This window comes from Mus musculus, chromosome 17 (assembly GCF_000001635.26).
Source record: "Mus musculus strain C57BL/6J chromosome 17, GRCm38.p6 C57BL/6J".
NCBI lineage: Eukaryota > Metazoa > Chordata > Mammalia > Rodentia > Muridae > Mus > Mus musculus.
This window is the reverse complement of record NC_000083.6, coordinates 32,146,637-32,167,421: the sequence shown is the minus strand read 5'-3', so window position 1 is coordinate 32,167,421 and position 20,785 is coordinate 32,146,637. Positions and strand designations below refer to the sequence as shown.

General features: G+C 51.4%; 1 protein-coding gene across 3 annotated transcripts in view; it reads left to right on the top strand.

Moving 5' to 3' along the window:
- Positions 1-525: 525 nt before the first annotated feature.
- The window catches only part of Notch3 (notch 3), a 46,077-nt gene continuing 25,817 nt past the window's right edge, over positions 526-20,785 (top strand). Inside the window, exons 1-19 of one of the 3 annotated variants that reach the window (XM_017317293.1) lie at positions 526-746; positions 3,178-3,259; positions 8,440-8,582; positions 8,665-9,003; positions 9,089-9,211; positions 9,298-9,531; positions 11,015-11,170; positions 11,279-11,464; positions 12,571-12,684; positions 12,995-13,108; positions 13,436-13,669; positions 13,787-13,897; positions 15,714-15,906; positions 15,985-16,136; positions 16,706-16,819; positions 17,292-17,447; positions 19,432-19,657; positions 19,959-20,160; positions 20,294-20,441. In XM_017317293.1, the coding sequence (XP_017172782.1) occupies positions 629-746; positions 3,178-3,259; positions 8,440-8,582; positions 8,665-9,003; positions 9,089-9,211; positions 9,298-9,531; positions 11,015-11,170; positions 11,279-11,464; positions 12,571-12,684; positions 12,995-13,108; positions 13,436-13,669; positions 13,787-13,897; positions 15,714-15,906; positions 15,985-16,136; positions 16,706-16,819; positions 17,292-17,447; positions 19,432-19,657; positions 19,959-20,160; positions 20,294-20,441 (3,145 nt within the window). In that variant the 5' untranslated portion in view covers positions 526-628. Of the gene's footprint in view, positions 747-3,177; positions 3,260-7,168; positions 7,431-8,439; positions 8,583-8,664; positions 9,004-9,088; positions 9,212-9,297; positions 9,532-11,014; positions 11,171-11,278; positions 11,465-12,570; positions 12,685-12,994; positions 13,109-13,435; positions 13,670-13,786; positions 13,898-15,713; positions 15,907-15,984; positions 16,137-16,705; positions 16,820-17,291; positions 17,448-19,431; positions 19,658-19,958; positions 20,161-20,293; positions 20,442-20,785 lie in introns of those variants that run through there. The other 2 variants (NM_008716.3, XM_030249555.1) reach the window with 2 other exon arrangements.

Genomic DNA, 20,785 nt, shown 5'->3' with positions numbered 1-20,785 from the left:
CCTCTTCGGTAGACCTTTGTGATCTTCACATTGTAGGAGAGCTGCACACAGGTACATGAGACTCATATCCACGAAACCCCTGGCCAGATTGTAAATGCTGCCCGCCCGGGTTTGTGGCGCAGTTGGAGCCTGAGTTTTGAGGTGATTGATGTTTAGTGTCCCCATGAAACTTCTATATGGTTTGCATGGGTGCGGCTACTTTTGTTCATTGGCCTCTCTACACCCAGGTTTAGAGGGTTTGGAGTCAGGGGTGTTTGCGTTTGTGTCATGACTGTGTGTGTGAGCCCTGGCTTTGGTTGTGTGCTGGAGGATAAGGATGGATGTGCTCACGAGCTGGATACCTGTCACGTCACGCAGGTTAAGCCCGCATCTCTTGTGGCAGACCTGAGTGTACCGAGGTCTGCAAGTCCCAGGCTTGGCGGGTAGAAGGGTCGGACCCCAGGAGGCCGGGCAGGGGGCGGGGGCGCTCAGAGCCGGCCCCGGGGCGGGGCGAGCCGCCCAGGCCTGGGGGCGGGGCAGCCCGACAGCCTCACTTCGGCGAAGTTGGCGGCGCGGAGGCTGGCCCGGGACGTGCCCGGAGCCCTGGGAAAGAGGGAGGAGGGAGGAGGGAGGGTCGTGGCCGGCCGCCATGGGGCTGGGGGCCCGGGGCCGCCGCCGCCGTCGTCGCCTGATGGCCTTGCCACCGCCACCACCGCCCATGCGGGCGCTGCCCCTGCTGCTGCTGCTAGCGGGGCTGGGGGCTGCAGGTGAGGGATCAGGGACTCGGAGGGTGGGACTGGGGTTGCAGGGGCGGGGAAGCAAAAAAAAAAAAGTATATATATATATATATATATTCTCCTAAGTTTGGAATTTAGAGGACCTGCCCCCCCAGGATTAAAGCCGGGGCAGAGATGCAGCAGCTGGGGGTGTGTATCAGTCATGGGGTTCGCACAGATTCATGATGGGAAGGCAGGATCCTAGAGGCCCAAGGAATCGAGACCCTTGAATGAATCAAGAGTCCAAGAGTAGGAGCTGGAGTTGTGGGAATCTGGGGCTGAAATTCGGAAGCGAGGTGTACCAAAAGTTTCAGGCTCACCCCATCCTACTTCTGCCTGGAGTCCTGGGAAGGTTAGGATGGGGGCTCAAGGACCCCCCAAGGCCTAGGACCCCTTGCACAAAAGCGCCTCCCCTATCCCGGGCGGGCCGTGAAGGGGGGGGGGGGACAAGGAGGGGGCGCGGAGTTCTCGGAGCTCTGAACTCGGAGAAAACGTCTCATGTTGGAGAGCTGCAAGACCCGGCGCTGGAGCGCGAGAAGCAGGAGCTGGAGCCCTTGCGAAGCCCGCGCCCCCTCCCCCGCGTGCCGCCCGATCCCTCTTCAGGCCGCCGGGATCCCGTAGTCTCGGGACCCCGTCTCTGTGCCGGGAGGAGAAGGGGCGAGGTCCACGTGCTCATCTCCAGCTTCTGGGCCCCCATCCCTGTGGCCGCAGCCCCTCCCCAGCATGCCTGGGCCCCCCTCCCCTCTTCCTCCACTCTGAGCTCCCCTCCCCCGCTCGGGACAATGGCTTCGCCGTCTAGACACCCCCTCCCCCCGGCCGGCCTCACGCTTTCTTTGCCAGACAAAGCGGGACCCACGAAGGGCCAGAGCGGGGACTGAGGGGGCGCCCCCACCCCTGCCCCGGGAGGCCTGATCAGCGGGGGAGGGGCATAGGCAGTTGGCTGTGGCCAGGGGTTCTAGGGCTCCTATGGTGGGACTCAGTGCTGGGCCGGGTGAGAGTTGCATAGAGAGTGGCTTAGCCTCTAGGCTCTACTAGGCAGGACTGGGCAGGAGCCACCGCCCCCGCGGGGCCAGTGCAGACTCATGGCCTGTCACACATAGAAAGGGAAAAAAATGCATGTGCACAGGTTTAGTACAGCCATAGATGCACACTTGGCACACACAAGACACACCTATGTGTTTGCTGCTCACATGTTGATGTGCATTCAGGCATAGGTCACCCAAGACCTGCTAGGCATTCATGTTCAAGGTCACATTTATAGCTGCCAATCCATGACCCAGACAAGCACACCAGTGGCCACACAGCTGTATGCTTGAATACTGCTGTTCATATAGATGGATGCACAGTGCATGCAGCTCGTGTGCACATGGTGTACAAGGCTATGCTGTTTGAAGATACCAGCATGGTACCAAGCACATGCACTATTAGTCACTATTAGTAATATAGTGGCCTAATACACAGACTGTCACACAAACTCACAGGCATATGTACACACACACACACACACACACAGAGCTCACATGGTTGTGTTCTCCCCCCCCCCCATACAGCTTCTAGTGTGATGTCACAAAATTGAATAGGTCCTTCATTCTTAACTCATCCTTTTACTGTCTCTGTTTTTTTTTTTTTTTTTTTTTTTTTTTTTTTTTTGGTTGGTTTCTCCTTTCAGTTTCTGTCTGTCCCTATTTCTCAATTCTCCCCCAATCTCCTTTCCTTCTCTCTCTGAGGAACAAAACTTCTACAGGGGCCCACACCTGTCTGAGCACATAATTCTCCACCAGCTCAGACCTGGCCACACCTCTCACCATCTGGCAAGACTGCCACACCCAAAGTGGGATACAACCCTGAGGGATGGGGACACTGGACAGGGCAGCACATATCTTGCACCAGTTCTCTCCCTTACACTCCATAGCCTATCCATCTAGTACCCAAAACCACCTCTCTATGGCTGCTGTTGGTTCCTCCTAGGTGTACGCTTTGCCTACTCTTTCAAGAGCTAGCAGGGACTACAGTAGACACAGGCTCAACACTGCCTGCCTTCTCCATCTACCCAAGACATGGGCTTGAAGCTGCAGATCCCCTTTAACACTCAGCATCTTTACTTCCTACTCTGTGCCTTTTCTCTGTTGTGCACATCCTAGTCAAGGCAACTTCCTGAGCCCACACATCTGGCACAAGTCAACTCCTCCTTCTCACCCCTGCCTTGTGGTTCCCAGGGCTTGAGCTGGCAGGGACAGCTGCAGCCCCAACAGCTGGGGCTGGGGTGGGGGGCCGTGGGAACTGTAGATAGGGGGCCTCTTAGTACCCACACAGATACCCTCCTAGCCCAGTGCAGCTGTTGCCTGGCAGACAGGAGGGGAGGGTCTGATTTGGGGTTCTGTGTGCCTGTCTGACCTCCCCACCTTCTTTTGCCCCCACACAGCACCCCCTTGTCTGGATGGAAGCCCATGTGCAAATGGAGGTCGGTGCACCCACCAGCAGCCCTCCCTGGAGGCTGCTTGCCTGTGAGTGTCTGGCCCAGCGCCATCAGTGGGCCCTGTGTGGGGAGGGAATAGGTCCTCTGCCTCTGAGTCTCCTGGGGGATGCTGGTATCACTTCCTCCATGTGTGTGGCTTCGGTAACCTCTTGTGTTTCCCCATAGGGAATCAGACAGCTTTAAGAGCAGAAGCTCTGGTGTCTCTCTGGCTTGGGTTCAAATCCCGCATCATCTTGCTAAGTGTCTGAGACTTAACCAGTTCGTTAAGTCACAGTGCTCTGGAATAAAAGATTGATTTCCAAGGCCAATGACAGTGGCTTGACAGTGACAAGGACGTCCATGCCCTCCCATATGTCAGAATACAGGAGGCACCCAGGAGACCTATTTTAGAGCCCTGTTTTATTTTGTTCTAGTTTGTATGACCTTTGGTTAGTCATTTCTCTTTTCTGAACCTCACGGCATCTGTGAAGCAGGAGTGCTTTCCCTGGCCTGTGACTGTGCAGGAAGGGACCCAAGAATTATTTGGGAAATGCAGAAAGTTAGAGAAGAGGAGGAGGGTTTGGGAGCTACCAGAGGCAGGCAGAACTCTAGATTCTGGGACATCTCGAGCAAGTGCTGGGGACCTTCCCAGCCACTTTTGCATCTACAATGGCTTTTCTTTCATGAGGTTGACTGTAAAGATTTGAAAAGGACCTTTAACTGGGCTTACGCTTGTATTTCCCAGCAGAAGCAGGAGGTCATTCCGTACAGTTCCAGGGCAGTCTGGGCTCTCACAGAGTGAGCTTGTCTCAATGTTTTGTTTTCTAAAGGGGGCTGGGGCAGCTGAGAGCTTAGTAGGTAAAGGCACTTGCTGCCAAACTGGACAACCTGAGTTAAGTCCTGGGGACCCAAAAGATGGAAAGAGAGAACTAATCTCGGCAAGTTGTTCTCTGGCCTCTGCATGAATACATACACACACAGATAATGTAATAAAAATCAAAACTATATTAAAAATAAGAGAAACTTTTGAAACCTTTTGACGACTGGAGATTTCAATGGTGTTTGCCCAGTACATACAAAGCCCTGGGTTGGAGGGAAAGGACCTCAAGGTCTGTGGGCTTATTGGTTTTGTTTTCTTTTTAATAGTAATAGCATTCCATTCAGCAGCTATTAATTAGTTCGTTCATCAGTGTGTTCATTTCCTCAATACTGTGTGGGCTAGCCAGTGGATCAGCCTCAAGCTAGGTGGGGCCAGGATGACTTCCGATATAGAAAAACAAAAACCTTTAAAATTCAATGGCTGGAATCTCATTTAGCTTTATTGGGGGTCACTGGCCGAGGGGCATCCTGAGGCTGAGGGTTGGGAGGGTCCTTACTTGGAAGCAGTCGCTTGGAAGGGAGGCTGAGGCGTGGGGCGGGGCGCCTGCGCAGTAGAACTACACGCCTGGACAGCTGCCGACAGGTGAATACGCCTGAGGCTGCCCCGCCCCTCGACAGGTGAATCACCGGCTCACGCGGCCTCCGGGAGCCCGGATCGCGCGGAGTGGAGCTCGCTTAAGGCTCCAGAATAGAGATTTGGGGGGGACCTCAGCCTATGTTCTTCTCATCCCAACCCACTCTTTCAGGCTTCTCAAATCCTGCTGTCTCCTTAGGAGTGACCGCCCCCTCCCCAATGACACTTTCTCCCCCACTTCTCCCCAGTCTTCCGACCGGGAGAAGGCTTCGGAGTTCTCCGTCGCTTGGTCCTTGTCTGTCTTGCTAGTCCGTTCCCTCCTTGGAAGCTGCTCCCCCGCCCCCCTCCCGCTCCGCTACGTCTCCCCTAAAGCTAAGGCGGCGAGGCGGGTCCGGGGCTGGAACCGGCCGGACCGGTCGGCGGGGGCGCGAGGTGCAGAGCGTGGGAACCCGCCCGCGGCGCAGGGAGGGTGCCGCGCCCAGCTTGGCGATGATACCCGTGGTCCCCAGTGCTCTGCACGCAGCGCCCCCTCCTGGCGTGTCATCGTCGCCGCCTTGCAGGACTGGGTAGGGGGTTGAGAGCATCACCTCCAAGGTTCGAATGTCCACCACACCCTTGCAGGGTTGAGCTTCGACAGGGTTGAGCTTCGACACGTTTATCTAGGAACGGAATTCGGGGTGGGGGTATTGTAGGGTGACGCTAAGAAATGAGTCACCTGCTTTGAGTTCTGCCCTTGGTGTTTGAGACAAGACTGAGCTAGGGGATCCTCGCTGGGAGCCGGAAGGGTAGGGTAGAGGAGAGGAGGGTTGAGGTAGGGGTGATGTACGTTGTGTCATTGCATAGTTGCATAGCCAGGATTGTTTGACTACTCCAGTCCCCTTCCTTAGCCCTCCTCACCTCTGTCCGTAGAAAGGTTACAAACTTAAGTCGTCTTTTAGTTTTTATTTTCTAGCACTCAGGACTTAGATTTTTTCGAGACAGGGTTTCTCTGTGTAGCCCTGGCTGTTCTGGAACTCACTCTATAGACCAGGCTGGCCTCGAACTCAGAAACCCGCCTGCCTCTGCCTCCCAAGTGCTGGGATTAAAGGCGTGTGGCACCCCTGTCCCACTACTCAGGACTATCTTGATGGGTTTGGGGAAGGGGCCGCAGGCCTTGGTCCAGATTGAGGGCTGAGGTGCCCATGCCAAGCCCCACCGATCCATGAGAGGAGGATTGCATGCTCTTGGGAGAAAGGAGTTTATGATTTGTGGCTATCTTCCTGCCTCTCCATATGAGTGAGAGTTTCCCATATTCGTGTGGGAGGCTGTGGCTTCTTGTCTGTGTATGCCAGGCCAGTATGCCCAGTTGTATGTGTCTGTGCGGTTTCTGGGTCTTTCTGGGTGTGTCTGCCTCCTGGAGTCTGAGGCTTTTCATTTGTTGTTCCCAGTACCTGGAATGCCCTTCCCCACATCACCCTTTGGCTCACCCATTTTTTTGCCGTTTTTTGTTGTTTGAAAATATAACACCCACTCATTCTATCACCCTTAGGCTGCTTGTGAGTTTCCTGTGGTTGCTGTACCAGATTACCACAAACAGGGTGGCTTAAAACAACAGAAATGTACTCTGGAAAATCCTGGAGGCCGGAAGTCTGAAATTAAGGCGTTGCCAGAACTGGCTTTCTTTACTGACCATCCAGGGGGAGAAGACTTTCTTATGTCTTGTCCAGTTTCTGATTGGCTCAGGCTTATGGCTGCCCCACCCTACTCTCTGCCTTTGTCTGCACATGACCTTTCTTCTCTCTTTAGTTTCTATCTGTCTCTCTCCCGTGTCCTGGGAAAGGAACCTAGGCCCCTGCACATACCATACAAGAACTACCACTGTGTCATGTCCCTGGCTTTTCTCTTGTAAAGATACTGTGTGTTGGGGCTGGTGGCACGACTCAGTAGTTTAGAGCAGAGTTTGGTCCCCAGCTCTCATTGGTTACTCACCTGTAACTCCAGCTCCAGGGGTTTTGGCCTCTGAGGAAGGACACTGTACTCAGGTGCACACATACTCACACACAACCACACATGCATACAATAAATAGGGGCTGAAAATGGCTCCACAGTTAAGAGCGTGTATTATTTTCTCAGAGGACTTGGATTTGATCCCTGGAATCCGCATGATAACTCATAACCATCCTTAATGCCAACGCCCTCTTCAGACCTCCATGGGCATCAGGCACGCACAGCATGCACGTACATACATGCGTGGAAAACACTTATCCACATCAAAGTAAAATAAATCTTTTAAAAATTGGCTTGAAATACAAAGTGAACTTGTCTTGGTATTCTTCACAATTACATTGGCAAAAATTCTTCTTCCCTTTCTTTTTCTTGTGCTGAGAATTGAATCTAGGGCTTTATGCATCCTAGGCAAGTGCAGTACCACTGAGCTATATTCCAAATCCTCTTGTTATTTGTTTAAAATATATGTATTGATCTTGAGACAGCGTCTCATGCAGTCAAGGCTAGCCTCAAACTTGCTATGTGGCCAAGGCTGACCTTGAACTCCTCATCCTCCTGCTTTTTCCTCGGAATGCCAGGTTTGTGTGAACCACCTTGCCTGGCACATCTCCTTTAAAAAGAAATAAAGTGATAGTCACAGCTTCTGGGACATGGGCGTGTTCTTCAGTGTACCACGTCCTTTGTGAGCTTGTGGCATGTACAAGCTGTTTTTGGTATGTTCGTATTAATGTGTTACCTGTCTATGTTTTCTTTGCCTGACCTGGCTATGAGGACCAAAAGGGTAAGAGTCACTTTTATTTTGCTTGCTGCTGTGTTTTAGTATGTAGTAGGTGTCAATAATATTTGTTGTCAGAATAAATGAGGATGGCTGGGAATGGTGGCACTTGCCTTTAAACCCAGTGCTAGAGGCAGAGAGGCAGAGGGGCAGAGGGGCAGAGGCAGAAGAGAGGCAGAGAGGCAGAGAGGCAGAGAGGCAGAGAGGCAGAGGCAGAGAGGCAGAGAGGCAGAGAGGCAGAGAGGCAGAGAGGCAGAGGCAGAAGAGAGGCAGAGAGGCAGAGAGGCAGAGGCAGAAGAGAGGCAGAGGCAGAGGCAGAGGGGCAGAGGCAGAGAGGCAGAGGGGCAGAGGGACAGAGGCAGAGGCAGAGAGGCAGAGAGGCAGAGGCAGAGAGGCAGAGGCAGAGAGGCAGAGAGGCAGAGAGGCAGAGGCAGAGGCAGAGGGGCAGAGGCAGAGAGGCAGAGAGGCAGAGGCAGAGGCAGAGGGGCAGAGGCAGAGAGGCAGAGGGGCAGAGAGGCAGAGGCAGAGGCAGAGGCAAAAGAGAGGCAGAGGCAGAGAGGCAGAGGGACAGAGAGGCAGAGGCAGAGAGGCAGAGAGGCAGAGGCAGAGGCAGAGGGGCAGAGGCAGAAGAGAGGCAGAGAGGCAGAGGCAGAGGCAGAGGCAGAGAGGCAGAGAGGCAGAGAGGCAGAGAGGCAGAGAGGCAGAGAGGCAGAGAGGCAGAGGGGCAGAGGCAGAGGAAGAGAGGCAGAGAGGCAGAGAGGCAGAGAAGCAGAGAGGCAGAGGCAGAGACAGAGAGACAGAGGCAGGTAAATTACTGTGAATTCCAGTCTAGCCAGCGATATGTAGTGAGACCCTGCCTAAAATATATTAAAAAAAAAAAAAAAAAGGGAAGGAAGAGTAAATGGATTTGTCTGATAGTCTGTCTGGCACGAGTGTTGTTTGATAAACGCATCTTGTGTTATCTGTCTGGCATTGCCATGCTTTTATACCGTCCCGACCACACATCTTCCCACAGGTGCCTGCCAGGCTGGGTGGGTGAGCGGTGCCAGCTGGAAGACCCTTGCCACTCAGGCCCTTGTGCTGGCCGAGGCGTTTGCCAGAGTTCAGTGGTGGCGGGCACCGCCCGATTCTCCTGTCGTTGTCTCCGTGGCTTCCAAGGTGAAGGGGTGTGTCTGGACGGGAACCCTTGGTAGGCGAGAATGTAGTCAGACCCAAGCTCACCCTCTCCTGGTTCTTCCAGGCCCAGACTGCTCCCAGCCAGACCCCTGCGTCAGCAGGCCCTGTGTTCATGGTGCCCCCTGCTCAGTGGGGCCGGATGGCCGATTTGCCTGTGCCTGCCCACCTGGCTACCAGGGTCAAAGCTGCCAAAGTGACATAGATGAGTGCCGATCTGGTACAACTTGCCGTCATGGTGGTACCTGTCTCAATACACCTGGATCCTTCCGCTGCCAGTGTCCTCTTGGTTATACAGGGCTGCTGTGTGAGAACCCCGTAGTGCCCTGTGCCCCTTCCCCGTGTCGTAATGGTGGCACCTGTAGGCAGAGCAGTGATGTCACATATGACTGTGCTTGCCTTCCTGGTAAGTAAGTTGTGCCCAGGGAAGGCAGCTGGGGACAATAGGCTAGCCTCTTAGTGACCATTGTCACCTTGTCCTCCCCTACGAGGCTTCGAGGGCCAGAACTGTGAAGTCAACGTGGATGACTGTCCTGGACATCGGTGTCTCAATGGGGGAACGTGTGTAGACGGTGTCAATACTTACAACTGCCAGTGCCCTCCGGAGTGGACAGGTGGGCATCAGGGCTGCAGAGAACCAGGGTGGCTGACCTCAGGTGGGCACACGGGCAACTTAGACTAGCACATCTTTGTGCCCTAGGCCAGTTCTGTACAGAAGATGTGGATGAGTGTCAGCTGCAGCCCAATGCCTGCCACAATGGGGGTACCTGCTTCAACCTACTGGGTGGCCACAGCTGTGTATGTGTCAATGGCTGGACGGGTGAGAGCTGCAGTCAGAATATCGATGACTGTGCTACAGCCGTGTGTTTCCATGGGGCCACCTGCCATGACCGTGTGGCCTCTTTCTACTGTGCCTGCCCTATGGGGAAGACAGGTGAGTGGCCCTTTTCTTTGTAGGCAACAGAATGGTTTCAGCATGAAAGGTAAAAACAGACTCTGAGTTGAGCGTTAGAAAGATTGGGGGCTGGGGATGTTTCTTCCTGGCAGAGTGTGTGCTTAGTGTGCACAGGCTCTGAGTTTAATCCTTAGCGTGAAGGAAGACAAGAAGGAGGAGGGAAGGTGGAAGAAAGAAAGGAAAGAGGGAGGAAGGGTTTGCTGGACCCTGGGTTTGGAAAGAAGCCTGAGCCTCTGTCCTATGAGGTGCATAGTCCAAGGCAGAGACTGTTGGAATTGGGGAACTATTGAGAGGTCTAACTGGGAAAAAGGCAGGAACTATGGAAGTCACAAAGGTCTGTTTGTCCCTTACATCTTATTTTGGTGGGGGGTGGTCAGACTCTGGTTGTCAGGCTAGGTGGCAAGTACCTTGAGTTTATTGTTGTTGTTGATGCGTTGAGACATGGTGTCACTATTTGTACATCAGGCTAGCCTCAAACTTGCAAGAAAGGATCCTTGGGCTTCTGTGTTCTGAGTGGTGGGATTAAGGAATTTTGTTGCTATGCCTGAATAGGGTCTTGATTTATCATCTTTTAAAATATTAAAAAAAGTGTGTGTGTGTGTGTTTTGGCTGCATTTATGTATGTTATATTATGTCATGCTACACGCATGACTGGTACGCTGAGAGGCCAGAAAAATTCATCAGCTCTCCTGAGATTGGAGTTACTGATGGTGGTGAGCTGCCGTGTAGGTGTGTTGGGAATGAAACGTAGGTCTTCTGGAAGAGCAGCCAGGATTCTTAGCCGCTGAGCACCTCTTTGGGCCCCGGTGCCTTGTTTGTAAAATGTTTCTAAGTTATTTTCAAATGGTATCGAAGAAGCAGATTAACAGATAATACTGAACCAATATTCCAATGTGAAACGTCCTGAATGTTTCACTGTTTCATAATAAATGGCTTTTCCAGGACAGCCAGGGCTATACAGAGAAACCCTGTCTCGAAAAAAAACCAATAAATAAATAAATAAATAAATAAATAAATAAAATAATATTAATAGATGGCTTAAAAAAATAAGAACAGATACTAATACAGTGCTGGTTAATATACATAAGAAACAGGAGGCAAGGGCCACCCCAAAGGGTGCTCAGGGCGTAAAGGCACTCGCTGAGTTGGCCTGGCAAGCCTACTTCTATCAAGGGAATCCACTGGTAGAAGGAGAAAACCAACCAAGTTTCCTCTGGCTTCTACACATGCACTATGACATGCACACACTCCCCAGATAAGTACATTAGGAATGATGATGGTGATGATGGTGATGATAATGCAAGGAGCTGGAAGCGTAGCTGAGTGATGGTATTCATTCGTTGTATGCTCATGGTCCTGGGGATCCATTACCAGTACCAGTCTTCTTCCTCAAACGCTAGGTCTGGGGGAACTTTGGGCCACCCCGAGGATCAGCGCTTCATTTCTGCTTACCTTTTCTCAGGCCTCTTGTGTCATCTGGATGATGCATGTGTCAGCAACCCCTGCCATGAGGATGCTATCTGTGACACAAACCCTGTGAGTGGCCGGGCCATCTGCACCTGCCCACCTGGCTTCACTGGAGGGGCATGTGACCAGGATGTGGATGAGTGCTCGATTGGTGAGAAGAGTACCTTCTGGAAAGGAGCCTGAAAACGGAGGGGTGGGGCCATGGCTGGCCACGCCCACACTGGCTGTGTCTTCTCCCCCATATTCCCCCTTCTTGCAGGTGCCAACCCCTGTGAACATTTGGGTCGGTGTGTGAATACACAGGGCTCATTCTTGTGCCAATGTGGCCGTGGCTATACTGGACCTCGCTGTGAGACTGATGTCAATGAGTGTCTCTCCGGGCCCTGCCGCAACCAGGCCACGTGTCTTGACCGAATTGGCCAGTTTACTTGCATCTGCATGGCAGGTGGGTGGTGGGTATGGCTTGGGTGGGTCATGAAGGCTGGGGCCTGGGGTAAAACTTGGTTTATTGTTATTTACTTGAAGAAAAAATGCTGGGCATAGAGACACATGACTGAAATCCCAGCACTTGTGAGGCAGAGATAGGCTCATCTCTGTGAGTTCGAGGCCAGTTTGGTCTACAGGGTGAGTTCTAGGATGGCTAGGATTATAAAGTGAGACTCTGTCTCAAAATAAATAAAATAAAATAAAATAAAATAAAACAAAACAAAATAAAAAGGGGATAGAGAGATAGCTTAGTGGTTAAGAGTCCTCCCTGCTTTCTAGAGGGCTGAGTTTGGTTCTCAGTACCCATATGGGGCAGTGCACAACTATCTAGCTCCAGGAGATCTACAATGCTCTTTTGGCCTCTGAAGATACCCATGTGTTTGGGACACACACACACACACACACACACACATGCATGCAAATAAACAAAATTAAACAAACAAATAAACAAAAGACATTTCAAAAGAGCTGAAGTGGCACAGTAAGACGGTCTGGAACTCACTGTGTAGACCAGGCTGGCCTTGAGCTCACAGAGATCCACCTGCCTCTGCTTCCCAAATACTGGATCGAATGGCATGTGCCTCTCGGCCTAGTGCACTTTAACCATGAGGGTTCCAAATTGTCAGGCTTGGCAGCAAGCATCCTTATTTGAGCCATCTTGCTTGCCCATGACTGAGTTTAAAGTGAAGCTTCCTGGCTGGAGAAAGAGAGAGAGAGTTATGTGTGTTTAGGATGAAACCTTGAAAACTCGATAAGGTAGGTGCAGGGTCAGAGCGGATTTTACCAGATAACATCAAAGGGGAGCTTCATAAACCTTAGTCCATGAGGGGCCACAGCTGGGTGAGGGTCCAGCTTGTTTGAAACTAAATCTAAGCCTGAAAGTGTCGTGCACGCCTGTTATCCCAGCACTTGAGCAGCTGAGGCAGGAGCATCATTAGTTTGAGGCCAGCCTCAAGGCCATAGTAAGAATTTATCTCAACAAACCCACAACCAAATCAAAGTCCCCAAACCAAGTGAAGAGGCCTTCTGAGGGAACTTTCTGGGCCCTCATACCATTCCCTTCAGGCTTCACAGGGACCTACTGTGAGGTGGACATCGACGAATGTCAGAGCAGCCCATGTGTCAATGGTGGTGTCTGCAAGGACAGAGTCAATGGCTTCAGCTGCACCTGCCCATCAGGTGAGGACCCTGGGACAAGGAGCCTGGTGTGTCAGGTTATGACAATGTGGAACTTAAAAAAAAAAGTAATTAGTTACTTAACTCTTTTGTGTGTGGGGGTTCTCTCCTTCCACTATGTTATGTACATTTTGGGAATTGAACTCAGGTGGTCAAGCTTGGCTGGCAAGCATGTTTATCTTCTGAGCCATCTCTCTGGGCTAGTCTGTATTGAAATTAATTTAAAACAAAGCCAAGGGGGTTTCCCACTCAAATAAGGCAGGCTGCCTGCTTTAACTGTTTGTGTCACCTTTCATCCACTACTCACTTCCAGGATTCAGTGGGTCCATGTGTCAGCTGGATGTGGATGAGTGTGCAAGCACTCCCTGCCGGAATGGTGCCAAGTGTGTGGACCAGCCTGACGGCTATGAGTGTCGCTGTGCAGAGGGTGAGGGCGGACCGTGAGACTGTGGCAAGAGCCAGAAGGTGGGCTGGTGGGCCAATGGGTGTCAAGGACCAATAACAGACTTGGGGATGGCCTCAGCTAGGCCAGGTCAGGGCCAGTGACGCTGATGATGGAGGTAGGCAGAGGTCTTGGCAAGATTCAGGGTGCAGCTAGCAGTGAGATTTAAAGTGGGCGTTTCTGGGTCAGGAACAGAGCTTGGAGCTGGGCAGAATGGAAGGGAGAAGGGGTGAGGTCTGAGAGCTGAGCTGGAATTGGGCTGAGATTACAGCCATGGAGAAGTGGGCAGACCCTCACCTCCCGTTCTTGCAGGCTTTGAGGGCACTTTGTGTGAGCGAAACGTGGATGACTGCTCTCCGGATCCCTGCCACCACGGGCGCTGTGTCGATGGCATTGCTAGCTTCTCGTGTGCTTGTGCCCCAGGCTATACGGGCATACGCTGTGAGAGCCAGGTGGATGAGTGCCGCAGCCAGCCCTGTCGATATGGGGGCAAATGTCTAGACTTGGTGGACAAGTACCTCTGCCGTTGTCCTCCCGGAACCACAGGTGGGGCCTGGGGCTGGGCTATAACAGTACGTGGGGGTGTGTGGGGGTCTGTGATGAATTTGTAACTGGTGCTTGACAATAGTAGGTACTCTTGCCATACTTCTTCCCTCCCTGTAGGTGTGAACTGTGAAGTCAACATTGATGACTGTGCCAGTAACCCCTGTACCTTTGGAGTTTGCCGTGATGGCATCAACCGTTATGACTGTGTCTGTCAGCCTGGATTCACAGGTGGGTAGGTGGCTGCCATGTAGTGGGGGGGGGGGGGCTTGTAAGATAGGGATTAAGACACAAGTCTCTTGGGTGTCCCCACTTTATTTTTTTAAAAAAGGAAATATTACATTTCATTTATTTTGTGTATGTCTGGAGGTCAGAGGGCATCTGGGGGGAGTCAGTTCTCTCCGTAAAGGTCTCAGGGACCCCACTCATGTCATCAGGCTTGGGGACACGTGTGCTTTCCCCCCAGTTAAGTCCCTTTCTTCCCTTTATCAAGATTATCTCCAATACTCAGAAGGCCAAGGTTGGAGGATTAGTGCATGTTTGAAGCTAGTCTGAGCATCATAGTGAGCACTAGGCCAGCCAGGGCTGCATAGCAAGATCATGTCTCAAAATAAAACAATATATAGAGAGGGCTGGAGAGATAGATGGCTCAGCAGTTTCAAGCACTTGCTCTTGCAGACGACTCGGGTTTAGTTCCTAGCATTAACACGCTGGCTCACAAGTGCATAGTTTTGTTTTTGTTTTTGTTTTTTAAATAATAAAGTAAAATAAGATAAAACAAAGCAAAAAAAAAAAAAAAAAAAACACATCAGAAATGGACAAAACAAAACAAAATCAGGAGGGAAAAGAGCCCAGGAGAAGACACAAGAATCGGAAACTCATTCATTCACACACTCAGGAGTCCCACAAAAACACCAAACTGGAAACTATAATGTATAGGCAGAGGGTCTGGGGAGGGCCTGGCAGGCTCCGTGCATACTGCCCCAGTCTTGGTGAGATTGTCTGAGCTTTGATAATGTTGATTTAGAGGGCCTTATTTTCTTGATTTTCTCCATCCCCTCTGGCTCCCAGTCTCCTTCTGCCTCTTCTTCATCGGAAAAGGGATTTGAAGGAGACACCCCCTAGGTTTCTTAGTCTCTCACTCTCTGTGTACAGTCTAGGAGTGGGTCTTTGTATTTGTTCCCATCAGCTGCAGGAGGAAGCGTCTGTAATGATGGCTGAACAAGGCACTGGTCTGTGAGGTATTAGGAGTCATTTTAGCCTTACCTTTTTTCCCCTTAAGGCTGGTTCTACCCTTGCCCTCTGGGCTATCTAGCCGCAGGTTCTTGGTCACTGAAGCAATATTGGGTATGGGTTCTGTCTTGTGGAGTGGGCCTTAAGTCACACAGATATTGGTTGGTTACTCCTGCAAGCTCTGTGCCACCACAGCACTAGCAGATCTAGAGGCAGGACACCACTGTAGATCAAAGGGTTTGTGGTTGGGTTGGTGTTTATGTTTCTCTAGCATGCAGAAAACCTTTCTGTACCAAAGACCCTAGAATATAGAAGGCTCTATGTAGGCATAAGTTTGACTTCTCCATGTTCAGTGAGTCTCACAACTGCTTATAACTCCAGAGTAAACTTATAATTCCAGGAATCTGACATTCTCTGCTGGCTTTCATGGGCACCAGGAATGCACCATGATGCACTAACATACATCCAAGCACTCATATAAAATAAATAAATAAATAAATAAATAAATAATCTTTTAAAAAGCAGAGAGAGAAAGAGGAGAGAGATGGAGAGAGGGAGGGAGGGAGGGAGATAGGTGCACACCTGTGCACACACACACACACACACACACACACACACACACACACAAAGTTGGGGGCGGGGGGGGGAAACCACCTTGGACTATCCTGAGCTTGTTTCCTCAGTGGCATGGGGCTGTCGTTCTGTCAGCAGAGTGAGGTCAGGATCAGCTGTGTGATAGAGAACAGGACGTCCCTTTCCTTCAGTTGGCACCACTGTCTTCGTTCTGGAATGAAGTTGCCTGTATGCTCCCCAGGGCCCCTCTGCAACGTGGAGATCAATGAGTGTGCATCCAGCCCATGTGGAGAGGGTGGCTCCTGTGTGGATGGGGAAAATGGCTTCCACTGCCTCTGTCCACCTGGCTCCCTGCCTCCACTTTGCCTACCTGCGAACCATCCCTGTGCCCACAAGCCCTGTAGTCATGGAGTCTGCCATGATGCACCAGGCGGGTGAGGCCCTTTCCCAACTCCCGACCCCTCTTCTGCTGTCTCCAGCCACCTGTCACACCTCACTGCCTCCCCCACCAGGTTCCGCTGTGTTTGTGAGCCCGGGTGGAGTGGCCCTCGCTGTAGCCAGAGCCTGGCTCCAGATGCCTGTGAGTCCCAGCCCTGCCAGGCTGGTGGCACCTGCACCAGTGATGGAATAGGCTTTCGCTGCACCTGTGCCCCTGGATTCCAGGGTGTGTGACCCCATATTCCTCCCCCAGGGCACCCGACACCCTTGTTTCTTATGTTTCTTTCCTGCTTTTTTTGTTTTTAAAGCTTTGCTTAGTACCTTTTGTTCTGTGTGTCTCTGTTACATATGTCTGTGTGTGGAGACCAGAACCAGAAGAAGGCATGTGTCGTCTTTTATCACTCTCTACCCATTCCTCTGAGGTGTGCAGGGTCTCTCCCTGACCCTGGGGTTTGTGCTTTCTCGGATAGGCTGGAAGCTACTGAGTCCCTGGGATGCCCCTGTTTTTCTTTCAACTTGCAGCTGGGGTTACTTGTTATAGAGGTGGGAGGGTCTGAGTTCTGGTCCTCATGATTGGGCCTGAGGTGCTCTTAACTGCTGAACCATCCTTCCAGCCCCATCTGCATTTCCTTCCTTCCTTCCTTCCTTCCTTGCTTGCTTGCTTCCTTCCTTCCTTCTTCATTCCTTTAATTTCTCTCTTTTTTGTCTTTTCTAAATATCAGGGTGGGGACTCCAGGGATGGGGGAATTGGGAGCAGTGAGTTTCAAAACTATCTAAACTATCTGCTTCTAACAGGCCATCAGTGTGAGGTGCTGTCCCCCTGTACTCCAAGCCTCTGTGAGCACGGAGGCCACTGTGAGTCTGACCCTGACCGGCTGACTGTCTGTTCCTGTCCCCCAGGCTGGCAAGGTACACTAATATCCTCCTCTTCTTCTCGTCTCCCTTCTCTCTTCTTTCTCTTCCTCTTCCTCTTCCCCTCTTTCTCCTCTTCTGCACTTTGCTCCATGTTGGGCAATGCCAGGGAGCCCAGAGAGGACTCAGTCCTGCCCTGCCTTTGAAGTTGTTTCTTTCTGGGAAAAGACAGCTGGATCCAGACATTCACAGCCCAGGAGTCAGCTCAGGAGAAGAGGGAAGCCATATGGAGCTGAGGACACTGGGATACCTGAGATTTGATGACATTTTTGATCGGGTGACTTCAGAGTGTGTATTCAACATCTAAAGAGATAGGCAGAATATATTTCAGGAGTGGCATGTGCCAAACGCCCAGGGATAGCGGCTGGTCTTTGCTTTCCTTGACTCCACCAGCGGGTTCTTGAGCTGCAGGCATCCTCAGACCCCTTTTTACCCCTGTAACCTCAATTGCTTCCCCTCTCACCTCCAGGCCCACGATGCCAGCAGGATGTGGATGAATGTGCCGGTGCCTCACCCTGCGGCCCCCATGGTACCTGCACCAACCTGCCAGGGAATTTCAGGTGCATCTGCCACAGGGGATACACTGGCCCCTTCTGTGATCAAGACATTGACGACTGTGACCCCAGTAAGTGCAGGGATCTTTGGGGCGCTTCCTTCCCCAGGGAACCCACCCATCAAGTCATACCATGTCCTGGCACTGTGTTGCTGTTTCCTGACTCTCCTGACAACTATTACTCCCCTCATTCATGAGGGTCTTACTTCCATCCCAGCACCACTGTAGAAATGGGCAATGGGCTGCTGGGATGACTCTGCAGGGAGAGGCACTGCCTCTAAACCTGATGAACCTAGGTCAGTCCTACAAGTTGTCTTCTGATCTCTACATGCCTGCTATGCACACACACACACACACACACACACACACACACACACACACACACACAGAGAGAGAAAGAGGGGGCGGGAGAGAGAGAAAAAAATAACAATAATAACCCAAAATAGAATAAAAAGTTAAAAATATGTTTTATTTAAGCCAATATAGAAAATATTTTCATTTCACATATAAGCCTTCAAAAATTTAAATTTTGCTAAATGTATTTTACATTTGCAGCTTGTCTCATTTGGCCTGGCAGTGAGATCACGGGCCTATTAACCTCATGTGGCTAGTAGTAGCTACACTGGTCACCACAGGCTGTGCTGAGCGTATGAATCAGAGCAGGCAGTGGCACTACAAGTATTCCTTGGTTCTTTGAGGTTGTTCCCACAGCCTCCATGGATTACAGACTCTATGGGTGTTTAAGTCCCTTATTGTCAAATGGCTTAATGTTTGCAAATAGCCTCTGCATCTCCTCCCAGATTATTTAAATCATCTCCAAATAACTTTTTATTTTAAAATGTTTACATTTACCTGTTATTGTGTGCATGTGTGTGAGCGTGTATGTACCACGTGTGGAGGTCATAGGACAGTATAGTCCTTCTACCTTGTGGGATCTGGTGTTCCAACTCAGGGTGTTGGGTTTGGTGGCTTTACTCAGGCTGAGTCCTATCATCAACCCAGACTTCATTTTTAATTGAACTGGAAGGAGGGAGGGGGGAGGGAGGGAGGGAAGGTGAGAGAGAAGGGGGGGGTGTGGAATGCAAACATGCTACATTAGATTGTGGAGGCCAGAGGACAGCTTGCAGGAGTTGATTTTCTTCTTCCACCATGAGGGTTGCAGGGATTGAGCTCAGACAGGCAGTCCTGGGTGGGCAAGCACCTTTACCTACTAAAGTCATCTTGCCGGTCCCTCTAGATGGCTTGACACACCAAGTACGATGGACATAGCATGTATATGTTTGCTATACTCTATTGTTTAGAAAATAACAAGAAAATAGTGTGCATGTTCTGCCCTTGGGTAATCTCTGATTTTCCCTATTGTCCATCTACTGGTTGAACCCACAGATTCTGAACTTCAGAATAGGTAGGGCCAGTTCTATAGCTCAAAGGGTTTTGTTTTTGTTTTTGTTTTTGTTTTTGTTTTTTGTTTTTCGAGACAGGGTTTCTCTGTATAGTCCTGGCTGTCCTGGAACTCACTTTGTAGACCAGGCTGGCCTCAAACTCAGAAATTCGCCTGCCTCTGCCTCCCGAGTGCTGGGATTAAAGGCGTGCGCCACCATGCCCGGCACTCAAAGGGGCTTTTTTTAAAAGGATATTTTTAAAATGTATTTATTTGTCTATGTGTTGCATGACACATTTGTCTACGTGAGCCATGACATTCACGTGGTGGTCAGAGGACATCTTATAGAGGGGGGTTGACCACAAAAGGGGACTAACTTTGATCTCTGACCAAGAGTGTCTCTTGTAGTCTGGGATACACACACGTTTAATTTCTGCACTTAGAAGGCAGAGTGCAGGCTCATCTCTGAACTATTCAAGGCCAGCCTCATCTACATATTGAACTCCAGGCTAGTCTTGGCTACATAGTAAAACTATTTCAAAAACAAGCAAGCAAACAAAAAGGACTGTCCCCTCTGGCTTCTTCCTGAGTCTTCCTGTGTGTAAAGCATAGCTGAGTCAGGCCAGGCTGATGTGGGCATAGGCACTGACCAGATTATTTTCCTGCTCACTGCAGACCCGTGCCTCCATGGTGGCTCCTGCCAGGATGGCGTGGGCTCCTTTTCCTGTTCTTGCCTCGACGGCTTTGCTGGTCCTCGCTGTGCCCGAGATGTGGACGAATGTCTGAGCAGCCCCTGTGGCCCTGGCACCTGTACTGATCACGTGGCCTCCTTCACCTGTGCCTGTCCACCTGGTTATGGAGGCTTCCACTGTGAGATTGACTTGCCGGACTGCAGCCCCAGGTGGGTGGAGCATGGGCTGGAGACTCAGGGGCCAGAGAGGGCATCCTGGACTCGGCATCTGTTAGAGGGCTGGAATGATGCTGGCACATGGCTGAGGAATGGGCAAGGCTGCTTGGAAGTCACAGACTCCAGTTCTTTGGAGGCCTAGACTGAGGCAGCGTCCGTAGGCGAAGGAGCCAGGTTAGATCTTCATAGTGCTATGGCTTGTTGAGGATAGCAAGGGTCCGAAATTGGGAAGTACTTAGTTCTAGAAGGATTGGGGTGGTCTTTAAGGTCTTGAACTTCTTGTCCTGTTCTCCAGTTCCTGCTTCAATGGAGGGACCTGTGTGGATGGCGTGAGCTCCTTCAGCTGTCTGTGTCGCCCCGGCTACACAGGCACACACTGCCAATACGAGGCTGACCCCTGCTTTTCCCGGCCCTGTCTGCACGGGGGCATCTGCAACCCCACCCACCCAGGATTTGAATGCACCTGCCGGGAGGGCTTCACTGGGAGTCAGTGTCAGGTGGGTGGTGTCTGAGGTCCTTGGTGGAAGAGTCCAGAAATGAGGGGGGACCCGTGGGGGGCATCCTGAAGGGATAAGGCCATCTGGTTTCTAGGGTCTCTCCCAGCACTGATCTTGAAGATTTCTTTTGCAGAACCCAGTGGACTGGTGCAGCCAGGCACCCTGTCAGAATGGGGGTCGCTGTGTCCAGACTGGGGCTTACTGCATTTGTCCACCTGGATGGAGTGGCCGCCTGTGCGACATACAAAGCCTGCCCTGCACGGAGGCCGCAGCCCAGATGGGTGAGGGAAGCATGTGGTGCGTGCGTGTGGGGCTGAAGGGTGGTGGTGCATCCCTCTTGCTGGCATGAGCCAAATGAGAGCGCCATACAACATATGGGACTAATGAGGTGTGTGGCTCAGTATGTGTGTGACTGGAATAACTGGCCAGAGTGTGACTATATCTGTCACAGTGAGACAGCTGGGTGTGTGTGTGACTAAGCTGATAGAGTCATCAAAGTGGTGCTGTGGAAAGAGACCAGGTTAGCTGACAAGTGGCCTGACAGCTTTTGGATGTGGGTGAGACACTAGGGATTGATGGCAGTGGGGATGTTAGATGAATGTGTGATGTGGCCGGAATAGGAAAG